Source organism: Python bivittatus, unplaced genomic scaffold, assembly GCF_059951505.1.
Source record: "Python bivittatus isolate LINGU-HERP-01145 unplaced genomic scaffold, Pbiv_v1 ctg000080_np1212, whole genome shotgun sequence".
Lineage (NCBI taxonomy): Eukaryota > Metazoa > Chordata > Lepidosauria > Squamata > Pythonidae > Python > Python bivittatus.
The window spans coordinates 1,560,678-1,578,947 of NW_028277035.1; the positions used below are offsets into that span (position 1 = coordinate 1,560,678).

The following is an 18,270-nucleotide window of genomic DNA, read 5'->3' on the forward strand; positions in this document are numbered from 1 at the left end:
GGCTTGGGGCTGTCGGGGGTGAAGCAATTGAACTCTGCTGCGAACTGAAGTTTCGTGATCTGCCAGGTGCTTCTGGCGAGTAAGCCTGTCATCCCAAGGAGTTCCCTTAAAATACCTTCCATTCCTGTCCTTCTCAGAACTCTATGTTTGCATTACTCAGCCCATCATCTCTAGACATTACTGAACCGAACAGCCAGCCCGGAATAGAACCTCTAGTCCTGCTGTAAAATCGGGTCTCTGAGCTGTTGCATTTCATCCATGACGACTGAGTAAGCGGTTGCTCTTTAAACGTTTTTCATTAGAACTAAGATCATAATATGGAATGGTTGCAAATAGTATTGGGGGAGAAGAATAACCCAAACTTCTGTGGAGGCTTCTGGAAAATCAATCCATCTTTTTAGCCACCTCTATACCCTCCCCCCCCCCCGCGATTGCAAAGCAGGTATAACGTAAGCCTCCCATTTCCCTCTCTAGAGGACGGTACAAATCGTATTAAAACGATTTTCTTCCTTCTCCGTGAAGCAAATTGGCAGAGCAATTTCTAAATATCGCGAAAAAAGAACGGACTTTGGGCTTCAAAAAGTGCTTGTTCCACTAACAGCTAGGAACGCCCACGTGCGAACCAAGAACTGCCGATCTAAATTGTTGGTGTCTATGGCACAGCTGCCTATGCATTTCCTTCCGGCGGGTCTCTGGAACCTTTTCGAATGTTATTTCCATTTCTACTGATCGGATTTACTCGTTCCGATTCCCTTTAGGGGTGGGACGCCTGGAACGAAGCCGGGGCCACGCAACGGGGTCAGGCGCTGTCATCCGACTCGGAGGGGCGGTTGATGACCCGGAAGAGACTCTTCATCCCGGAAGTCCGCCGTTCCATGTCAGCGGGGACTGGGGGGATGGCTGTCGACCCTCGACGGGAGCAGCTCCAGCCTTTCCGCCCCGGCCGCTGAGCTGAAGCGGCCGCTGACTGACAGAGGGACCGTCGCCCGTCCACCCAGGGAAGAAGCCGCAGCCGAGCATGGCGGAGTTGGCGGCTGGGGAGGGGCCGCCCCGAGGACGCACGCCCAGCCCGCTCCCGATCTCGGGGCCGCCGAGCCCTCGTCCAGCCGCGGCTCCCGCCTGCCCCGCGCGCAGCCCGGAGCCTCCGGCGCCCGAGAAAGCTGTGGCGGGGAGCGGCAGTGGTGGGGGCTCCAAGTGGGTCCGGCTCAACGTGGGCGGCACGTACTTCGTGAGCACGCGCCAGACCCTCTGCCGCGAGCCCAAGTCGTTCCTCTGCCGCCTCTGCTGCCAAGAGGGGCCTGAACTGGGCTCGGACAAGGTGAGCGGGCGCCGCGGCCGGGCGCTAAATCGCCCACTCCGCCTTTAGGCCAGTGCGCCCAGAACGACCGGCGTGCTCCTCCGGCGCTCCTAAGCCCTCGCTCTTCCTTTCGCTCTCCTAGCGGCCCTTCCTGCTCTTCTGGAGTAATACAGTAGTATTTGTAGAGGGAGGCCAAGCTCCTTGTAGATCTCCAGTTCCACCATGGCCATAGATGGAGCCTTTAAGTCTCTTGATAAAGCGGTGGAGGGGGGAGAAGAAAAGGGATGGACTGCATGTAAAAATGGGGCATAGGCTCTTTGCATTAAACTAGATAGATAGATAGATAGATAGATAGATAGATAGATAGATAGATAGATAGATAGATAGATAGTCAGTCTTTGATCTTGCTGTGCTGCTCTCTTCCGTATTGATGATGTTTACAGAAGATGCTGAGCCATGATTAATAAGCAATACTGATTTATAGTATATGTTAACATGGTTGCTTCTCACAGCATTTAAGGTATGACATGGTTTGTAATGACTTGGCTTAATCATTATGGCTGTAAACCATGATATTTAACATGTTCTTTAAAACTTAGATAAAGCTTGAACACATAAAGCTATATCACAAGCACTGTCTTTGTATAGCTTTTGTATATAATCCTCTCAACTAGTCTATTTCCCTATCTCAGATGTGAATATTAGTCTGTAATCAAACACTTCAACAAATGAAGCTATTGTCAATAAACATCTCTAGTCCATTTAACTGGGTGTAATGGCTATTGGAAATGGTTTATTAAAGAAAACAAGCATACATATACATTATACATATACATATACATATAATGTTAAACATAAATGTAATGTATTTATAACATTTATATATAATGTATTATATTCTGTATCTTTTTGAATCAAGATTCTGGAATTTTTACTTCATCCTTTTTAGCCTTTCAGTACTGTAAATGGTTAGATAGCATCTCTGAAGCAATGAGCATGAAACTGAGCAAACTCAGCGAGGCAGTGAAGGACAGGAAGGCCTGGCGCAATATGGTTCATGTGGTCACGAAGAGTCGGACACGACTGAACAACAGCAACAACTGTAAATGCATTGAATTAGAATTCAGTCCTAATGCTTATACAGGAGAGCTTCAGTTGTTCTTTACAGTTGTCCAAAGCCCTGTTGGTTCCACTTGCTAATTCTTGTTTGTTCTTCTGGCTGGGTTGAAGTGAGGAGGGAATAGAGGCTGTTTTCCCATCTCAGAATGTTTTAATCAAATTCTCTCTCCCTTTTAAATCAAGATGGTAGGGCCTACAAACAATACTTCAAATGAATTTGCTACCTTGCCCTAGCACACCTTGTTTCCTACCTTTCAGCGTTAAAGTTATACTATCAGAAAGAAGCAGATTCAGATATTCTATGGAGGTTAGAGAGGTCAGACCTGCTATGATATATGCTATGGACTTCTGATTACCAATTTAGTGACCTCCCATTCCATTTTTCCCACTCCATCTTACCTCATTTCAGTAGTGGCAAGCACTCTTTCTATGTTGTCAGTATAACCATAATATTTGCTAAACCATAAAATTAATCTTAACCATTCATATGGAAAAAATAGCATAAAATCATTGAAAGTTATGGATGACAAAAAAGTATTTTAACCGTCCTCCTAAACAGTAGAAAGAGGAACACAGCCTCATTTCCAACAGTAAGTTTTTCCATAAGAGGCCTTGCCATTCTTTTATCCAGAGCTGTCAAAAAGCTCGTTCAGTGCTTTGCCAACAGACCCTATAGATAAATTATATATTGCACTTAAGACCTAACTTTTTCTTTCATATGGCTTTCAGTGTCATGTCTATAAAATAATGATTTTTTTAAAAAATCAATATCTGTATACAAAGCAACTCCTTTCTCTAGTGCTTAAAGCTGTGTGCCAAGATAAAGTATATTTAGAGTGGTTGCTTTTAGCATATAATCACTTATAAGGTCAATACAGAGGATTCTGAATGTCCTGCAAAAGATCTTACATAATTGTGTTCCTTAGAATTTAATTTTAAATGCAGTGCTTTAGATGATAGTGTAAAAGTTATAATAGTTACAGAGAGATATCAAATTTTGTGGTCCTTATTTACAGTTCTGCTGGGTGATACAATCCTTGCATGTTTACTCAGTAAGTCCCATTGAGATCAACTGTTTTCACAAGAAATAGGCTGTACAAACCCTTACAGATACAGCAGGTTTTCATAAGTAGAGTCTTGGGATCAGTCTCTCCAAGATGATTAGCTCTGACAACTCTGCTAGAATATCTACAGAGAAGTAGGTCCACTGAGTTCAATTGGATATATGCCCAAGTATGTGTGTATAGGATTGTAGTTTTAGTGAGTTTTCTAAAAATAAGTTTGAGACAGTAGATCAAAAAAATTAAATGTTCTGCATTTATCTTTGTGAAGAATGTTTTTTTAGGCTACCCAAAAGTACTGATGTAATTTATGGCTCATATTTGTTAGATGCACAGGATGAATTACATTTCAAGTGATAAAAATATTTCCTAAGGATACAGTAATAATAGTGCAATTATGTTTATTTTTACTTGTGCATTAATTTAATTTTGGTGAAAAGCCTATGACGTAATTAAAATAAGAACAGATTATTCCAAGTAAATAAACATGTAATTTGTTAGTTAATTAGATAGCTGCCATGGTATATAAGCCATGGTTTATCTTTTTTAATTGTGTCACAGAATCATCTAACACAAGCAAATATAGAATAAGATACCCAGTGATGCAAGAATTTGGACTCCTTCACAGAGAACCAAATTCTCAGATTCATGACAGTAGATCCCATGTCTAAATGTCTGAACTCCATTGGAATAACTTTCTTTAGCAGCAGAATATAACAGAATTATGTCTCTAACAGGATGAAACGGGAGCATATCTCATTGATAGGGATCCCACATATTTTGGTCCAATCCTGAACTACCTCCGGCATGGAAAACTCATAATAAACAAGGAATTGGCAGAAGAAGGTAAGAAAAACGTAACTTTGACAAATGTGTAAATCTCTGTTCTTGAAAGCTAGGGATCCTTAACTCTACCAAGAGTTGTTGAGAGTTGGGCAGCGTACAAGTTAATACATTATTAGTATTAATGTTACAGTATTATTATTAACAGAGGTTGGTCTTGCCTGAGCCCATTGATTTCATGACCTGCGTGTCTTTAAAATATCCTTAGAAAATGTATGTTACTCAAATTGATCTGTGGAAGAATAGTACAGAATCAACTTAGTTCACACAGGCACGTATCTGTGACCATACAGGGAGGTATCCTGTGATAGTGCTTTCATCTAGAGCATTCTGTTAGGGACTATGAGCTTTTGCTTTCTAATGGAACATAGCCTACAAAAACAAGCTTCTTTTCATAAAGAACATCAAATGGAGGAAACTTTTCTTGAATCTCCGGGTTATCTTCCTAAGGGGTGTAAATTCTTTTCTTCAGTTTTGTTGGATTTGTGCCTAACAAAATATTTTGATATCATAAATCTCTGCTGATTTCCAGATTAGTTATTAAGTTAAAGTAAGTGCACAGCTCATGAGTGTCACTTGACTGCCAAACAACATATTTGCAGTCTTTAGTATCTGGAGATTATGCTTTTAGAATTTGACAGCAAGAATTATTTTGAGAAATTGGAAAAACAGTAATATTCTTGATATTAAGGATTGGCTTCAAGAGATATGTAACTTCTGTTTTTAAAAAGGCAGTTTTATCTACTAATCAAAAAATGACTCAATACATTATTCTTTGCATAGATTTTATGATGTTTTGTAAGGTTAGAGAACCATAATATTTTAAAATGTAAATTTAAAATCTGGTTAGACATTTGATGAAAATGTAATATATACAGTTTTCCCCTAATTGTTTTTGTTTTGTTGTTAAGTTGGCTGTTTGGTTTTTCTTTTTCTTTTTTTCATACATTACTCTTTCTGTTTTTTGCTTTTTTTTCTATTTCTTGCTGTAAAACCTGTTAAGATAAATAAAGCTAATTAAAAAAAAGAATTTGGCACCAAGATAATCAAATAATCAACAGTGCAGTTTTGCCTCTGGAATGTTTCTTGTCCCCATCCTTTAAACCTCTAAAGGTCTGAAAAGCATATTTTTCAAGGTCTTTGGTAGCTTTTAAGGATGGAAATGGGAGCATCTGCCTCTGAGAAGGTTCCTGTTTCTATCCCCTCTCTTAGATTTTCGAAGCACAGACTGAAAAGATTCAGCTGCACCCATTCCACTAACATCACAACATCACTGGGTCCTCTATGGCTTTTCAGAAAATAAAGAAGCTGAATTGTGGCACCCAGCTCCTCAAATACAGAATGCCCTGAATTAAATTATAAATTACATATATTGCCCAATTCCAGACATGCAGCAGGATCAGATCTGAAAGTTTTCTGATCAAGAGATTTTCCAGTTAACATGGGTGTATGGCAATCTTTCCTTCTTACAAATCCTGAAACCGTGTTCTTCATCCTTATTCCTAGGTGTCCTGGAAGAAGCTGAATTTTACAACATTGCATCTCTAGTGAGGCTGGTGAAAGAGCGAATACGAGACAATGAAAGCAGAACTTCTCAAGTAATTCATAGTAGAAAGAAAATACATTTATTGTGTCCTATATGCTTTAATCATGTCCTAACATATGTTATCATTTGATATGGTATGCCTGTGTGCTCTCTGTGGCTTAAGAGCCATGCTATATCAACCTGCTTCTCAGGATATAATTGGTTTCTAAGTCTTTCTCAAAAACATACCACTTTCCCTTTCTACCTTTTAGCAACCATGGTGACTAGAAGCACCCTTTTAAACACTTTTACAATGTTTGTTTTCATGAGTCTGTTCCATCTTAATATGAAAGTAATACTATCCTTCATTTCAACAAGATACCATTATTTAGAAAACTCACAATCCTGATTTCTAACTTGTCAGTTTCCCTCTTTTTACCCAGGGACCTGTCAAGCATGTTTACCGAGTTCTGCAGTGCCAAGAAGAAGAGCTCACTCAGATGGTGTCTACTATGTCTGATGGATGGAAATTTGAACAGGTATTTCACATTAACAAATGCTGAAGTGTGAAGAAGACTGATATCTGTACTTGTTGATCATCTTTGCAGAAGCCTGATTTTTAATCTTCTTTTGCATTCTTCTTTTTTCCCTATCAGTTGATCAGTGCTATCAGCTTGGTGGCAAACTTGAATTCAGCACTATGTACATCTTATGACAATTCTGTATTGTAGAAAATCTACTTTGGCTTACGTTCCCCATCTTTAAATTGTTTTTATAGGGTTGACACTTGGTTTTGTGCAGCCTGATTATTAGGTTTAATTTCCCCTTAATGAGGTAGAATTTTTTTTCAGATTAGAACTATTATAGTGACTACCCTTAGGGGGTTTCATAGCTCAAGAAAATGGATCTTTCAAGATAGTAGCCTCCCGCACTGTTGCATTTAAGGACAGTAGGTCTTGTCTCTGAGCAGCATCCTAGGAAAAGACAAGTAATGATTTTCTCTCCTCTCTCTGATATACCATGTTTAACTCAGCCACCATGCATTCAGTGATGTTCCTATCTTCTGTATCTTATTGAAGACCAGCATAACTTCAGTTGCAGAGCCAGCCTGTGGTACAGTGGCAGAATTCAGAATGCTGAAACAGTTCATTTGGTTCATGTCTTCTGAGTTACACTTTTATCTACTTAAACTTTATGGGAAGACAAAAGTGTGTTGATTCCTGTTTAACACAAATAGTCAAACCATTCTTCATCAGTCTTACATTATGCAGATTCTATTGAAAGTTCTGTTCCCTACAATCTAAAACATTATCTTGATTTTGTTTCAATCTTATATAACTGCTGGGTTTCTGTTTTTGTGGTTGCCTGTTAGAGCTGCACAAAGATCTGAATTCAAAGGGCAAAATATGATTCAAAGCACAGTTAAGGACATATCTAGCACCTGTCAGGAACTTCTTAAAGCAGCCCTCCACAGCTGCCACATGATCTCAGTAAACACTAGCATACATGAGCAGCTATTCACCCAACCAGCGTGGTATAGTCCTACGGTTTGGTATTTTACCCAGATGTTTCTGGAGCCCCTAGCCACCTCATTGTTTTCTTTATTTTAAATGGTACTGATTTTGTAGAATGATACCGTAATCCTTAAATAATAGTAGAAAGAAGGAGAGAGTAATTAATATGGAAATGATCAGTGCTGTTTCTGCAAATAGAATCAGCAGATGTACAGAGGGTACCAAAAATCAAGCCCCTGTTTATTATAAACTGTTCATTATAAATCACATTCAGTATTCAAATAGGTTCCCATTTTCTTCTAAATATGCCCTTGCTCATTTGATGTATGACCTTTGAACATTCCTAGATACAGTAACATTTTCTCTGAAAAAAATATTAATTAATAAAACATATTGTAATTGGCTTATAGAGCCTGACTTCTGGTACATCCTGTATATAGCTGCATAACAAAACTGAAAATCTGTTTGATAGTATTTTGGTGTGGCAGAGAGGTCACATGATACTTTCTTTACATCACAGTATTTTTAGAGTTCAAAGGCTTAACATGAACATGCTTTTTCTCCTTCCAAATATTAAGAAAGGAAGTTAAAAGGTACTTAACTTCTGCAAATCTCTAGCTCTCAGTTGTTGGAGACCAAACATAAGTTTAAATAATACTTTAGAACGAACTCATATGACTGATCTTATAGTGTTCATCTCATATTGCTATTTTAACATTTACATTCTCTCCTTTTTAACAGTTAATTAGTATTGGATCTTCGTACAACTATGGAAATGAAGATCAGGCAGAATTTCTCTGTGTTGTATCGAGAGAGCTCAATAACTCTACCAATGGCATTGTCATAGAGCCTAGTGAGAAAGCAAAGGTGAGAAGTCTGTTGTGATTGGAACCCTTCAATCTTCCTGTTTATTGAATGGCATAAATATAAATAACAAGTGGATTTTTTAATAATAAATTTATTAAATATTATTATTAAACAGATAAAAACTGATACAAACTACAAAAACTAAAAGAATAAACAGAAAAAATAGTGCAAGAAAAAAATATAGATAGAAAAAATAAAAAAGAAAGAAAAAAAATATAGCAGAGGGAAAGAAAAGAAATATATAAAGAAATGTCTTCCCCTTCATCACAACAAGTAGTTTTAACAACTTATCATCTTCTCTTAAAATTCAACAACATTTCTCTTCATTGTATATCTGATATCTATAAATAGTTCTTTACAACCTTGTCATTCAGTTTGGATCAGCAAAAGTCCATTAAGGGTTGCCAGAAATAACAACATATCTATTTTAACCTTGATTAAATAAACCCACTTTATATTCCTTCCTTTTTACTTTTGACAATCTTGATCTTTAATCCCTTCAGATAGTGTTCTAGAGCTTGTTTTCTTTCCATTTTTTCTTTGTCCCTTCTCACAAAATCCTTCAGAACCTTAACAGATCTCTTTTGTAGATCCAGTGTTAGAAAGTTATCCAAGACACTCTTTTGGTTTGCCAGTTGCACATCCCTTTCAGTTATTAAAACATCAGCCAATTTCATTTGTATATCCAGTGTGATATCTTTTTCCATATCACTGTTGCAGCCTGTCATTTTCAAATCAACTTTCAAATCAGTCCCAGTCCCATCCAGCAGAACATGTTCCTCTTGCACAACATCTCTTAAAAGCTGTCTGTCTATAATGACAGATACTTTTAAGATTAACTTCTGGATTCATTGCTCACAAATAACCTTGAATACATCCAGTGTAAAATATTTTGCTCCATTCTGTGTTAGTAAGTCAAATTTAAGTGCTCTTCTCCTTTAATTGTAATATTTAATTCCCTCTGGTTCCTTCCAAGTGTCCAACATTCAAATTCCCATTCTATCATATTTTCTTTCAAGAATTCAAAACAACAGCACTTTCCCACAGGAATGATTCCCACGGTCAATTTCAAAATCTTATTTCAAATCAATTTGGACCCCTAATCCACTTACAACTTTCCAAAATCAACATTCTAATCACCGTTTTGCCATTTATTCCAAAACAATATATTTTTTAATGTCCCTAAATTTATGTTTAAAAACTTCTTTTGTCAAGGATTAAAGGGAACTCATCTGGTGTATCGTATCAAACTTGTCAATTAATAAGCAACTTCCGAAAGTGATTAAGAAAAGAGGCTGGGCAGAACTTGTGTCCATAACACTACATTGTAGTTGTGACCTTGGTGGACATCCCTCAGCTCCCAGCTGCTCAGCTCACAAGCCAGCTGCAGAAATCTCAGTTCCTGCAGTTTACTCACGAGGAGCAAGTGGCCATTCTCACAATCTCTTCTTTATCCAGAGAGGTTTGGCCAGCCAGAAAAAGCCCGTCTCACCGCAGATCTTGCTGCAGAGCCATCTCTGCTCCCTTGGAGATGTCTTGTTCATCATGAGTCCTCACCGAAAATCAAACAAGTGGATTTTGACAGTTTGTAAATCTCCACTTCTTACAGAGAGTGTAGAAATGTAACAAATCATTAAAATAAAAGAAATAATCAGGTGTAGGTATGGCCAATATTTTGTAGTATTTTGGTTTACTTCCAATACACACACACACACACAAAAAAACTTCAGAGTTACCCTTATGTTCTGTTAATGAACAGAACTGTATTTCATCTCACTTCTGTACTCTGAAATGTTAAAGTTAGACCGAGTTTTAAATGTTTGCAGTGCAATTCTATATATGCGGTTCTGCATATGTGAATTCAGAAGTTAATCCTACTCAGTTTAGTATGGCTTACTCTGAAATAAGTGTGTATATTAAATTACAGTCTTAGATTCAGTGAGATTGATATGTTCTCTGGCAGTGGTGCTCTTTTGAATTTTGAGAACAGCATATCTTCCTTCGCTACTGTCAGTATTGTTGTTGCATAGAGGTATAATCCTGATAACTTTTATGACAATATTTTGCTATAATCATTGTGGATAAACATGTAATCTCACTTGAAACTTAGAAGTAATTTTGATAGAATAATGGATAAAAATGATACCTGGGACAGGTAGTCCTCATTTAGTGATTGCAATTGATTCTGGTGAAATGGACACTAAGCGACACTAAGTGAACCATGTGACTGAGAGACAAAGTGACACTACAAAGATCACTGGTTGCTACCATCTAATTCAGATAAAGTTCTCTCATACAGTATCCTGTGCCTGACCCTTCCCCCCACCCTTTTTCCCCCTCGCAGGGTGGAGAGATTGCTTCAACAAGCTATCTCTTCAGCCCAGCGCTTCCCTAAAAAATGCTAAAGGCAAGTTAACAAGCTCAGCTCTGTGACCTTAAATTAGTTGATTAGAACCCTGCCCCTGCTGGCAGCTGCTGCCTGAAACTAATCAGACCTTAATCAGTTTCACACTGAAGGCTTTTATTGTCCTAAATGTGCATATTGGACCAAACATTATTTTTTTATTACCGTTTATTACCATTGTATTTGTGAATGGTCACTATCTGAGGCAATTGCTAAATGAGGAATACCTGTATACAAATTTGCTCACGCCATACAGGGTTCCAGTATAATAGCTACATCAGTAGTCCCTCTTGGCATATAACTCATTTTAATTTATAACATCAAAACTTGAAATACCAGCCAGTATGTTATCTTTCTGAGTTGCCTGCTTAGGATGGAACTTGGAGGCACTCGTTTATAGTGGCTTTGCTTATTCTCAGAGGAGCAGTTTTAGAAGCTGGCACTGGGGAACTCCTATTCACTGCCATGCCTGTTTCATGCCTCTGGGTTCCATCTTTCCTTATACTATTTAATATACAGTTGAAAATTGCTGAGAGAGGTTGTTTTTTCTGGTAACATCCATGATTCTAAATTGGTGTCAGATGTCATTGTTAAACTACTTGAGGGCAAACAAAATGAAGTTTCATTCAGACAAGACAAAGGTATTCCTGGTCATTGGAAAAGCAAACCAAGGTCTAGAGATTCAACTTATGCTTTATAGGGTATGCTCCCCATGAAGGCTTGCATTCAAAATTCAGGTATACTTCTGGATGCCCAAATTTGACAGTGGACTGATGTGTTTGTATGGTTAAAATACCAGTATCAAGCTGTAATAACATAATTTAGCTATATCCTGATTGGAGTACTGTGATGCACTCTGTTTAATTTTTGGCGTTTCTGTTCACAATATGCTAGTTATAAAATACAAAGAAAGCCCTTTATGACTTGGAATCAGGATATTGGAAATACTATAGGTTCTCATACAAACTTGCTTGTGCTTCAAATCTTGAGAGAGGTAGCATGTTTTCTAGCTCTCTTTTTCATTGTTCCAAGAAATGCTTTTAAGGTGATGTTAAAGAAGTGTTTCTCTTTTTTTCAGATTCTTCAGGAACGAGGATCACGGATGTAATCCGAGCATTTAACTTTAAAACTCCCAGATGTTAAAAGGGCAATTTAGCTGGGCAAAGTATTTCTCCTGCAGTCCAACCTTGCTTTTGTACAGTAATAAAACTAACACAAAGCAAAGCTGAGCCTGTCCTGCCAGTGGAGAATTAAATCCTGGTAAAAACCAAAGGCTCATCCCATCCCAGACACAGAAAGCTAAGAGAAAAGAAGAGAATCTTCCAGCTGGATAGCACCTTTGCTCTGCTCTTTTTTTTCCCTTGCTGTCTTGGCATTGACATTTGTTGGGGGGGGGGCGGGATATATCTGTTTGAAGCCTTCTGTGCTCTAGGTCATCTTAGCATCACAGGCCTGGATAAACAGCAGACCTTTGGTTCAACACTGCTATTTCTGATGCTTTAGTTAGGAAATTTGTCCTAGTTAGAGTCATTCAGATCCAGTGAAAATGAATTTAGAAGTGAATAATTAAATATTCTTCCTCCATTCTTCCCTCACCAACCCTTTTTTTTTAAATATGTTACTGGTTCAGAACTGTTAAATAAGAAAGTTGAGCGAGGAAATCATGCACACCGTGTGGCATTAGCTGAAGGGTTTTTTTTTTTCCTTATAACACTACAAATCTAACTCTAGGCATTTCTTGCAGTATAGTTTTGTCAGCATTCTTCATGCTTTTAAAGTGTCCAATTACCTGTGATTTTTAGATTCTGTTGTATTGTTTCTTATTCTCTGTGAAAAGAGAGGGAAAGAAAGAAGCTTATGCCCCATTTCTCCCACCAAAGCTAGAATGTGTCCTTTGGGTTATTTCAAATAGTTCTTTGATATGGAAGATTTGTTCCTGCCAAGTTCAGCTTTGCCTTGTCTTCAACAGCATGAAATTATTCCCTTGTTCTCTTGCTGTCCTGCATTAAAGCAGGTTTTCATTTGTACTCTAATTATTTTGGTAGGCGTTACCAACTCTTATCCAATTCATCCAGGGATAGAGAGTCTTTTATTTACACATTATGATTCTGTGCTTGAGGTTTCTCACCTCTCCTTGTGTCCTCTTACCCAAAATGACTAAGGGGCATTGCACAGGTTGGGGAGGGGGGTGGGGAAGGGAGGTGTAAACTGCTGATAGTTGCCAATCTATTGTGATGTTTCTTGTCCAAAGTGATTTGTGAACTTCTGTATTTTTTTTTCTGTCGGAATGCCTTGAATGGAAGTAACAATGTTGTGCCTCTCTGAATTCTAATCTTAAACAAATGGGACTTGCTGATTTTGTCAATGAATTTGTGCCATCCCTAATCAGTGAAATGTCCCTTTTAGTTGTTGGTGAATGGAATTCCTGAAGTATTTGCTCTACATTCTGGCTTTGTTTCTTTTTAGTCATCTTTGGCTTCTGGGCCTTCGAATTAAGCCCTGAACATAATGAACCAAAGTATCAAAGAAACTGCAGTGCTTTGGTTTCCCCTAGGCAATAATTGAAGCTCCCATATTAGTCTGTGATCGGAGTAGGATCCCTTATATTCCAGTTGGTTTGCTTGGAATTTCTCAGCAAGGAGTTGCACTCAGTGTCTTTTTCATGTTTTATGGTGTGTGGTAATGAGGCTTCCCATTTTATTTCTTCCTTGTCACAAAAGGAGTGGGAACAAAGAGGACAGTGAGTGGTTACTGAAAGCATGGAAGATATAATGCAGATGAAGCAAAAAAGTTTTTAAATGAAATTTAACAGGGTACCAAATTATCCTGCCCCACATCCTCCATTACTCTTCAGTGTTTGTTTACATACATCACTGAGCTTCCCCACCATTTTGCCAACATACCTCCAGTGAAGTTTTGATGGGTTAGGGCTTGAATAATGTGCATTATTCAGTCCCTGTAGCAACAGACTGTACCAAAGGTCTTGAGGTCAGCTCCTGGCTGCTAAACTCAACTGGCCCCATACTTTGTGGAATTCAAGCAACTTTCTTGTCCTTCTTCACCCTTCCTGTTTGTAATGTGTTGGTATTGGCATGGTCAGACAGTGCATGTCATGGCTGGATTTAACTAACACTGTGATGTGTACATAAATCTATGAGTATCTTGTTCTTTCAGCCATTGTCAGTGTGTGTCCACAGCTGAGAAATAACCAGGGGTGTGTGTGTGTGTGTGTGTGTGTGTGTGTGCGTGTATTGTGAGGAAGTATAAGAACCACAGATGTATAGCATTCACACATATCCTCATAATCTCTCCTTTCAGGGAAGGGAGATTGTGGTGGCATGAACTAGTTGAAAGAAAAATCAGAGGACGCTGTCAAGAATAGCTGCCATTTCCAACTTGGCCTAACCCAACTCATTCCCCACCTTGCTGGGCACGTAGCAGTGTTAGGTTTGCTTGGAAGGAGATCTTAACTGTGTAGCTTTAGTAAACTAAAACAAATACCTCATTGATTTATGTTATGATCACCAGAAACACCATGCATGGGGAAGCCACATTAGAAGAGTGCCTGATGTCAAGGTAATGAACTGGTAAAAATTATCTCATTTTGTTGTATATGTAGTGCCATTGAAAATAGCTCCATTTAAATGTGGAATAAAATCAGATTTGAGATGAGGCTGCTCTGTTACAGCAAGATTTGAGCTAAGTGCAGAGAAAAACAGTGTTTGTGCTAAATAAATGGGGCCACCCTGTTGTCTATATTCCATTTGCTGCTGACAAGTAGTGAGAGGTTTTCAGTAAATCTAGTTTTTCGTTGGAACATGATTGCCTTCTCTTTTCTTTCCGTTGTTAAATATTTCCAGTTCTAGTCATTATGGTTTGGGGGACCCTCCCTGAAGTGATGAGCAGTTTAGTTGGAAACAGAAACAGTATTAGGGATTGGGAAAGCTCTCAGCTTTCTTAATATAAGGGCTTGAATTCCAGCTACAGCAAGACACTATTCTAGCTCACCCACCTGGGATGTTCTTTTCTCATGATGAGAGGCCACCTTCAGGCCCTGTTAAATTCAAGAACTGGCTTTCGTGTTCTCCACCAGTTGTAACTTTGCCTTCTTAGCAACAGGGCTCTTCCGTTTGCCTTTATGCATTTGAGACTAAGCTAAAGCTGGAAAATAAATACAGATGCTATTTCCCCATGAAAGGCAGTAAATGGCAAAGGAAGCCAATGGCAGGATGGCTTTTCATCTGAGTGATGTGCATCTCTTGAGGTTTTTTTAAACCATTAGCTAGCCCCTGGGGACCAGTAACTGGTTCAGAAACCCAGTGGCCCAGTTGTTCCGTTACAGCAAGGTTGGAGCTAACCTTCTCTTAAAAGTGTCTTTGTTTCTGCACATTTTTAATCAATTTTTCTCAGGGGTGACTGAATGGTCCGAGGGGGAGGGGGTTATCTATAAAGGGGTGGGGATGGCTCCTCGGACCTCCACAGCTGGGCCGTGGGCTCCTCACCCTCAGGTTTTGCTTGCAAGCCTAGAGGTTTTGTACAGTTTGTCACATGTCGGTGCCCTTTGCTACTGTTTCTCTTTGTTTATTAAATGTGTTTGAATAATAATGGAGATGCTGTGATTTTTTTTTCCAATAAAGATTCTGACATGACTTGAGCATTGGGGTTTTTTTTTAATTTTATATTGTATCTTGGTGCTTTGCTGGTATTAAAGGTTGAGGGGTCTTTTATATAGAATTTCTCTGGATGTACCAATTTTCTGTCCTTGTTTTTAAAATCCTTGTCATCAAAGTAAAAGTATTTTTATATATCATTTTTTTTTAGTGAAGACTTACCGCTTCTTTTCACTGAAAAGGAGAATGAAACCATTATATCATATCTGGTAATCATTACTATAGGTTTCCCAATAGTGTTGCTTGTAAGTGGTGTCTTAAATTTAAAAACATGAGTGTATTCTGTGGCATGCATACAGTGCATGTATGTCTGTGTGTGTGTGTGCATGAGTGTGTGTAGTTTTTGGAAAATAGTTTTTATAAAGAGATCCCAGAAGTTCAGGTAAGTATATATGATGACTTTAGTTTACTCCTTGCTAACATAATAAAATTGCTGTTAGGAGTATTGTGGGATAAGGGATTCTGTTTCAGAACAGCCACCTGTGGTGGCAGTGATTCTGATCCTACAAACAATAGACCGATATGTAATGTGGCCAAGCAGGCTGGTAAACAGGGCAAGCCACCATAGTACCGGAGATACAATATAAGTAACTTCCTAAGACAGAATGGTAAACCCATACAAAATGGGTTCTTCCATCAAAAAGTGAATGAAAGAAACCACAGCTAATTTCTTTCTGTGTTTTTGAGACCAGTGCAACAAGATGTTTGTGTGCATGCATGCTCATGCTTCCTTTTATCTGGGATGCCTATAATCTTGAAAGGGCACAGCAGATAGGTCCTTAATATTTTTATTTAGATGAGTCCACCAGTGACATCATAACCAAAGTGCTTTATTCCCTCTGTAGTTTGAACTGTGATGTCACCTAGCCAATTCAGATCCCATGATTGGCTATAAGCTGGTAGAAAGTCAAGGGGAGTTGCTCTTTGGGGCAACAAGACCACAGCTGAAAACCTCTAATTACTGGAACTATAGTGGAATACCTATTACTGTGGTTGCTAATTTATCAAGTGCAACAACTGAATTTGACTTTTAACAGGTAAGTGCAAATAAGAGTCTGCAGAAGTGTAGTATCACAACTTGCAGGGATTTAAGGAATTTATTGATCTCAATGAGCTCCCTCCCTACAGTATTCTTTTTTTCCAAATAATTTAAGTAATTATCTTGAATGTTCTAGTTTCTGCTCATAACAATTCCTAAATAAATAAAATAAAATAAAAATAACTACTCTGAGCTTGTTTTCTTCTCACAAGGAGACATGCGGAAGGCAGAAGTCTGAAATGAGCCTTGTTAGTTGTAAGAAAATATACCTTCATACTAGGGAAGGCCATAGCTCCATGGTAGCACGCATGATCAGAAAACTGTAATATCACCCAGATATATAAAATAAATTCTGGCCTTGCACTCTTGAGCAAGGTTTTGCATTCAGTTGGTAACAACAGAGGCAGTGGAAACATGATCTAGAGCTGGGGAATGTTACCATCAATCACTTGCCATGGATGGATCACTCCCTGTTGACTTTGGAGGTCTCCGGTGCTGCACTTCCCTGTAGGGAGGCAGGACCTATTTGAATGGTCTGCCCCAGGCATCTAATGGACCCTATTATTGGATTCCAAGGGAGCCTGGGGTTCTGGTACATGGTTCGTCTGAGGCCTCGGGTGCTGCTTGAAATGAGAGGGTAACCTTTGCCTTGGGTCGGATTGCACCTATGTAGCCTCTATGCATGTGGATCCCGGAGAGCCCCATGGTTTTCAGAGGAGCTCCTGGTGATGAAGCAGCATAACAGACACCTAGAATGCCACTGGGGAAAATGAAGAGTAGAACCAACCGACCACAGGTAAGAGCCTTTCTGAGATAGTACCTCATGGCAAGGGCAGCAAAGAAGTTGACACAGTGCCAACTGGTGGCCTTTTCAGAGGTTTGGCTTGTGCCCCAATTTTGCCAGTTTCTGGATGAGGAGGCATTGCTCACAGTGACTCCTGTCTTCTTAGTCAAACTCCCATTTGGATTACTGCTCGATGTGGAGCTGCTCTTGAAGAGCATTTGGAAGTTGCAGCTGGCCCAGAATGCAGCAGCGCGGGCATTTTTTGGCCTCTGTTAGCCTGTTAGACCCTGTTAGCTTTTTGTAAGGCCCTGAAGGCCCAGCTGTTTCCCAAGGGCCAGGAGGTTAAGCAATGATTGGAAGGTATCCTTTACCTTTGGCGTCATGGCTTATTGTTTTTAATTATTGGGTTTTTAATCTTTGTACATTGCCTAGAGCCACTGTTGTGAGATGGGCAGTCATATAAATTATTTAAAGAAAAATAAACGCAATGAAGAAATCTTCCATTGATTCATTTATTGCACTGGCTGTTCAAATAGACAATGCCATTTTGTGGCTGGGTTTTAATGTCAAAGGAGTGTGGATTGTTAGAAGACTGAGCGTTCCCATATTGCTGAAATACATCATTTTTTAAACTTTAAACTGGCAACACACAGGGAGGATAAGAGCTAACCTCTGTATAAATGGGATTGTGCTGCTATTGCTAAAGTTGCCACTGTGGGAAGGAATAGCACAAAAGTGCTCTGAGCAATTGGGGTGACCACAGCCAAGTTCACATAGCGAAAAAGAAGAAAAACCTATAGCTTCCCTTTGTTAGAATATATTTATTTCATCTATTAAAGATGCTCATCGGCAGATAAGTATTTATTACTTATATTTAAGGTGATTGATAATGCTGGGGATGGGCAGCTAAACCTAACAGGTTGACATAAAAAGCATGGCTTTAAATCCTTATTTTTAACCCAAGTTTCAAAAATAAGTGGAGTTACTTATCTAAGTGTTTTAAGGATTCAGCAGTCCAGATCCATGATCAGTTGACCTAGGTCAAGAAGCCTAGTCTGCATCCTGCTACTGTTAGTGCAACCTGATGCACATTTATTATGGTGTATTGGCTACGGCGAGATTTACTTCTGAGTAAATAGTGGATTGC

At 39.0% G+C, this 18,270-nt stretch overlaps 1 protein-coding gene across 1 annotated transcript; it reads left to right on the forward strand.

Moving 5' to 3' along the window:
* The first annotated feature begins 252 nt into the window (after window positions 1-252).
* On the forward strand, window positions 253-15,284 carry KCTD2 (potassium channel tetramerization domain containing 2). Its single transcript, XM_007428033.4, has 7 exons — window positions 253-269; window positions 759-1,318; window positions 4,215-4,323; window positions 5,827-5,918; window positions 6,289-6,384; window positions 8,101-8,226; window positions 11,709-15,284. Exons 2-7 carry the CDS (start codon window positions 1,019-1,021, stop codon window positions 11,736-11,738), a joined length of 753 nt encoding a protein of 250 aa, XP_007428095.2. The 5' UTR covers window positions 253-269; window positions 759-1,018; the 3' UTR covers window positions 11,739-15,284.
* The last annotated feature ends 2,986 nt before the right edge of the window (window positions 15,285-18,270 follow it).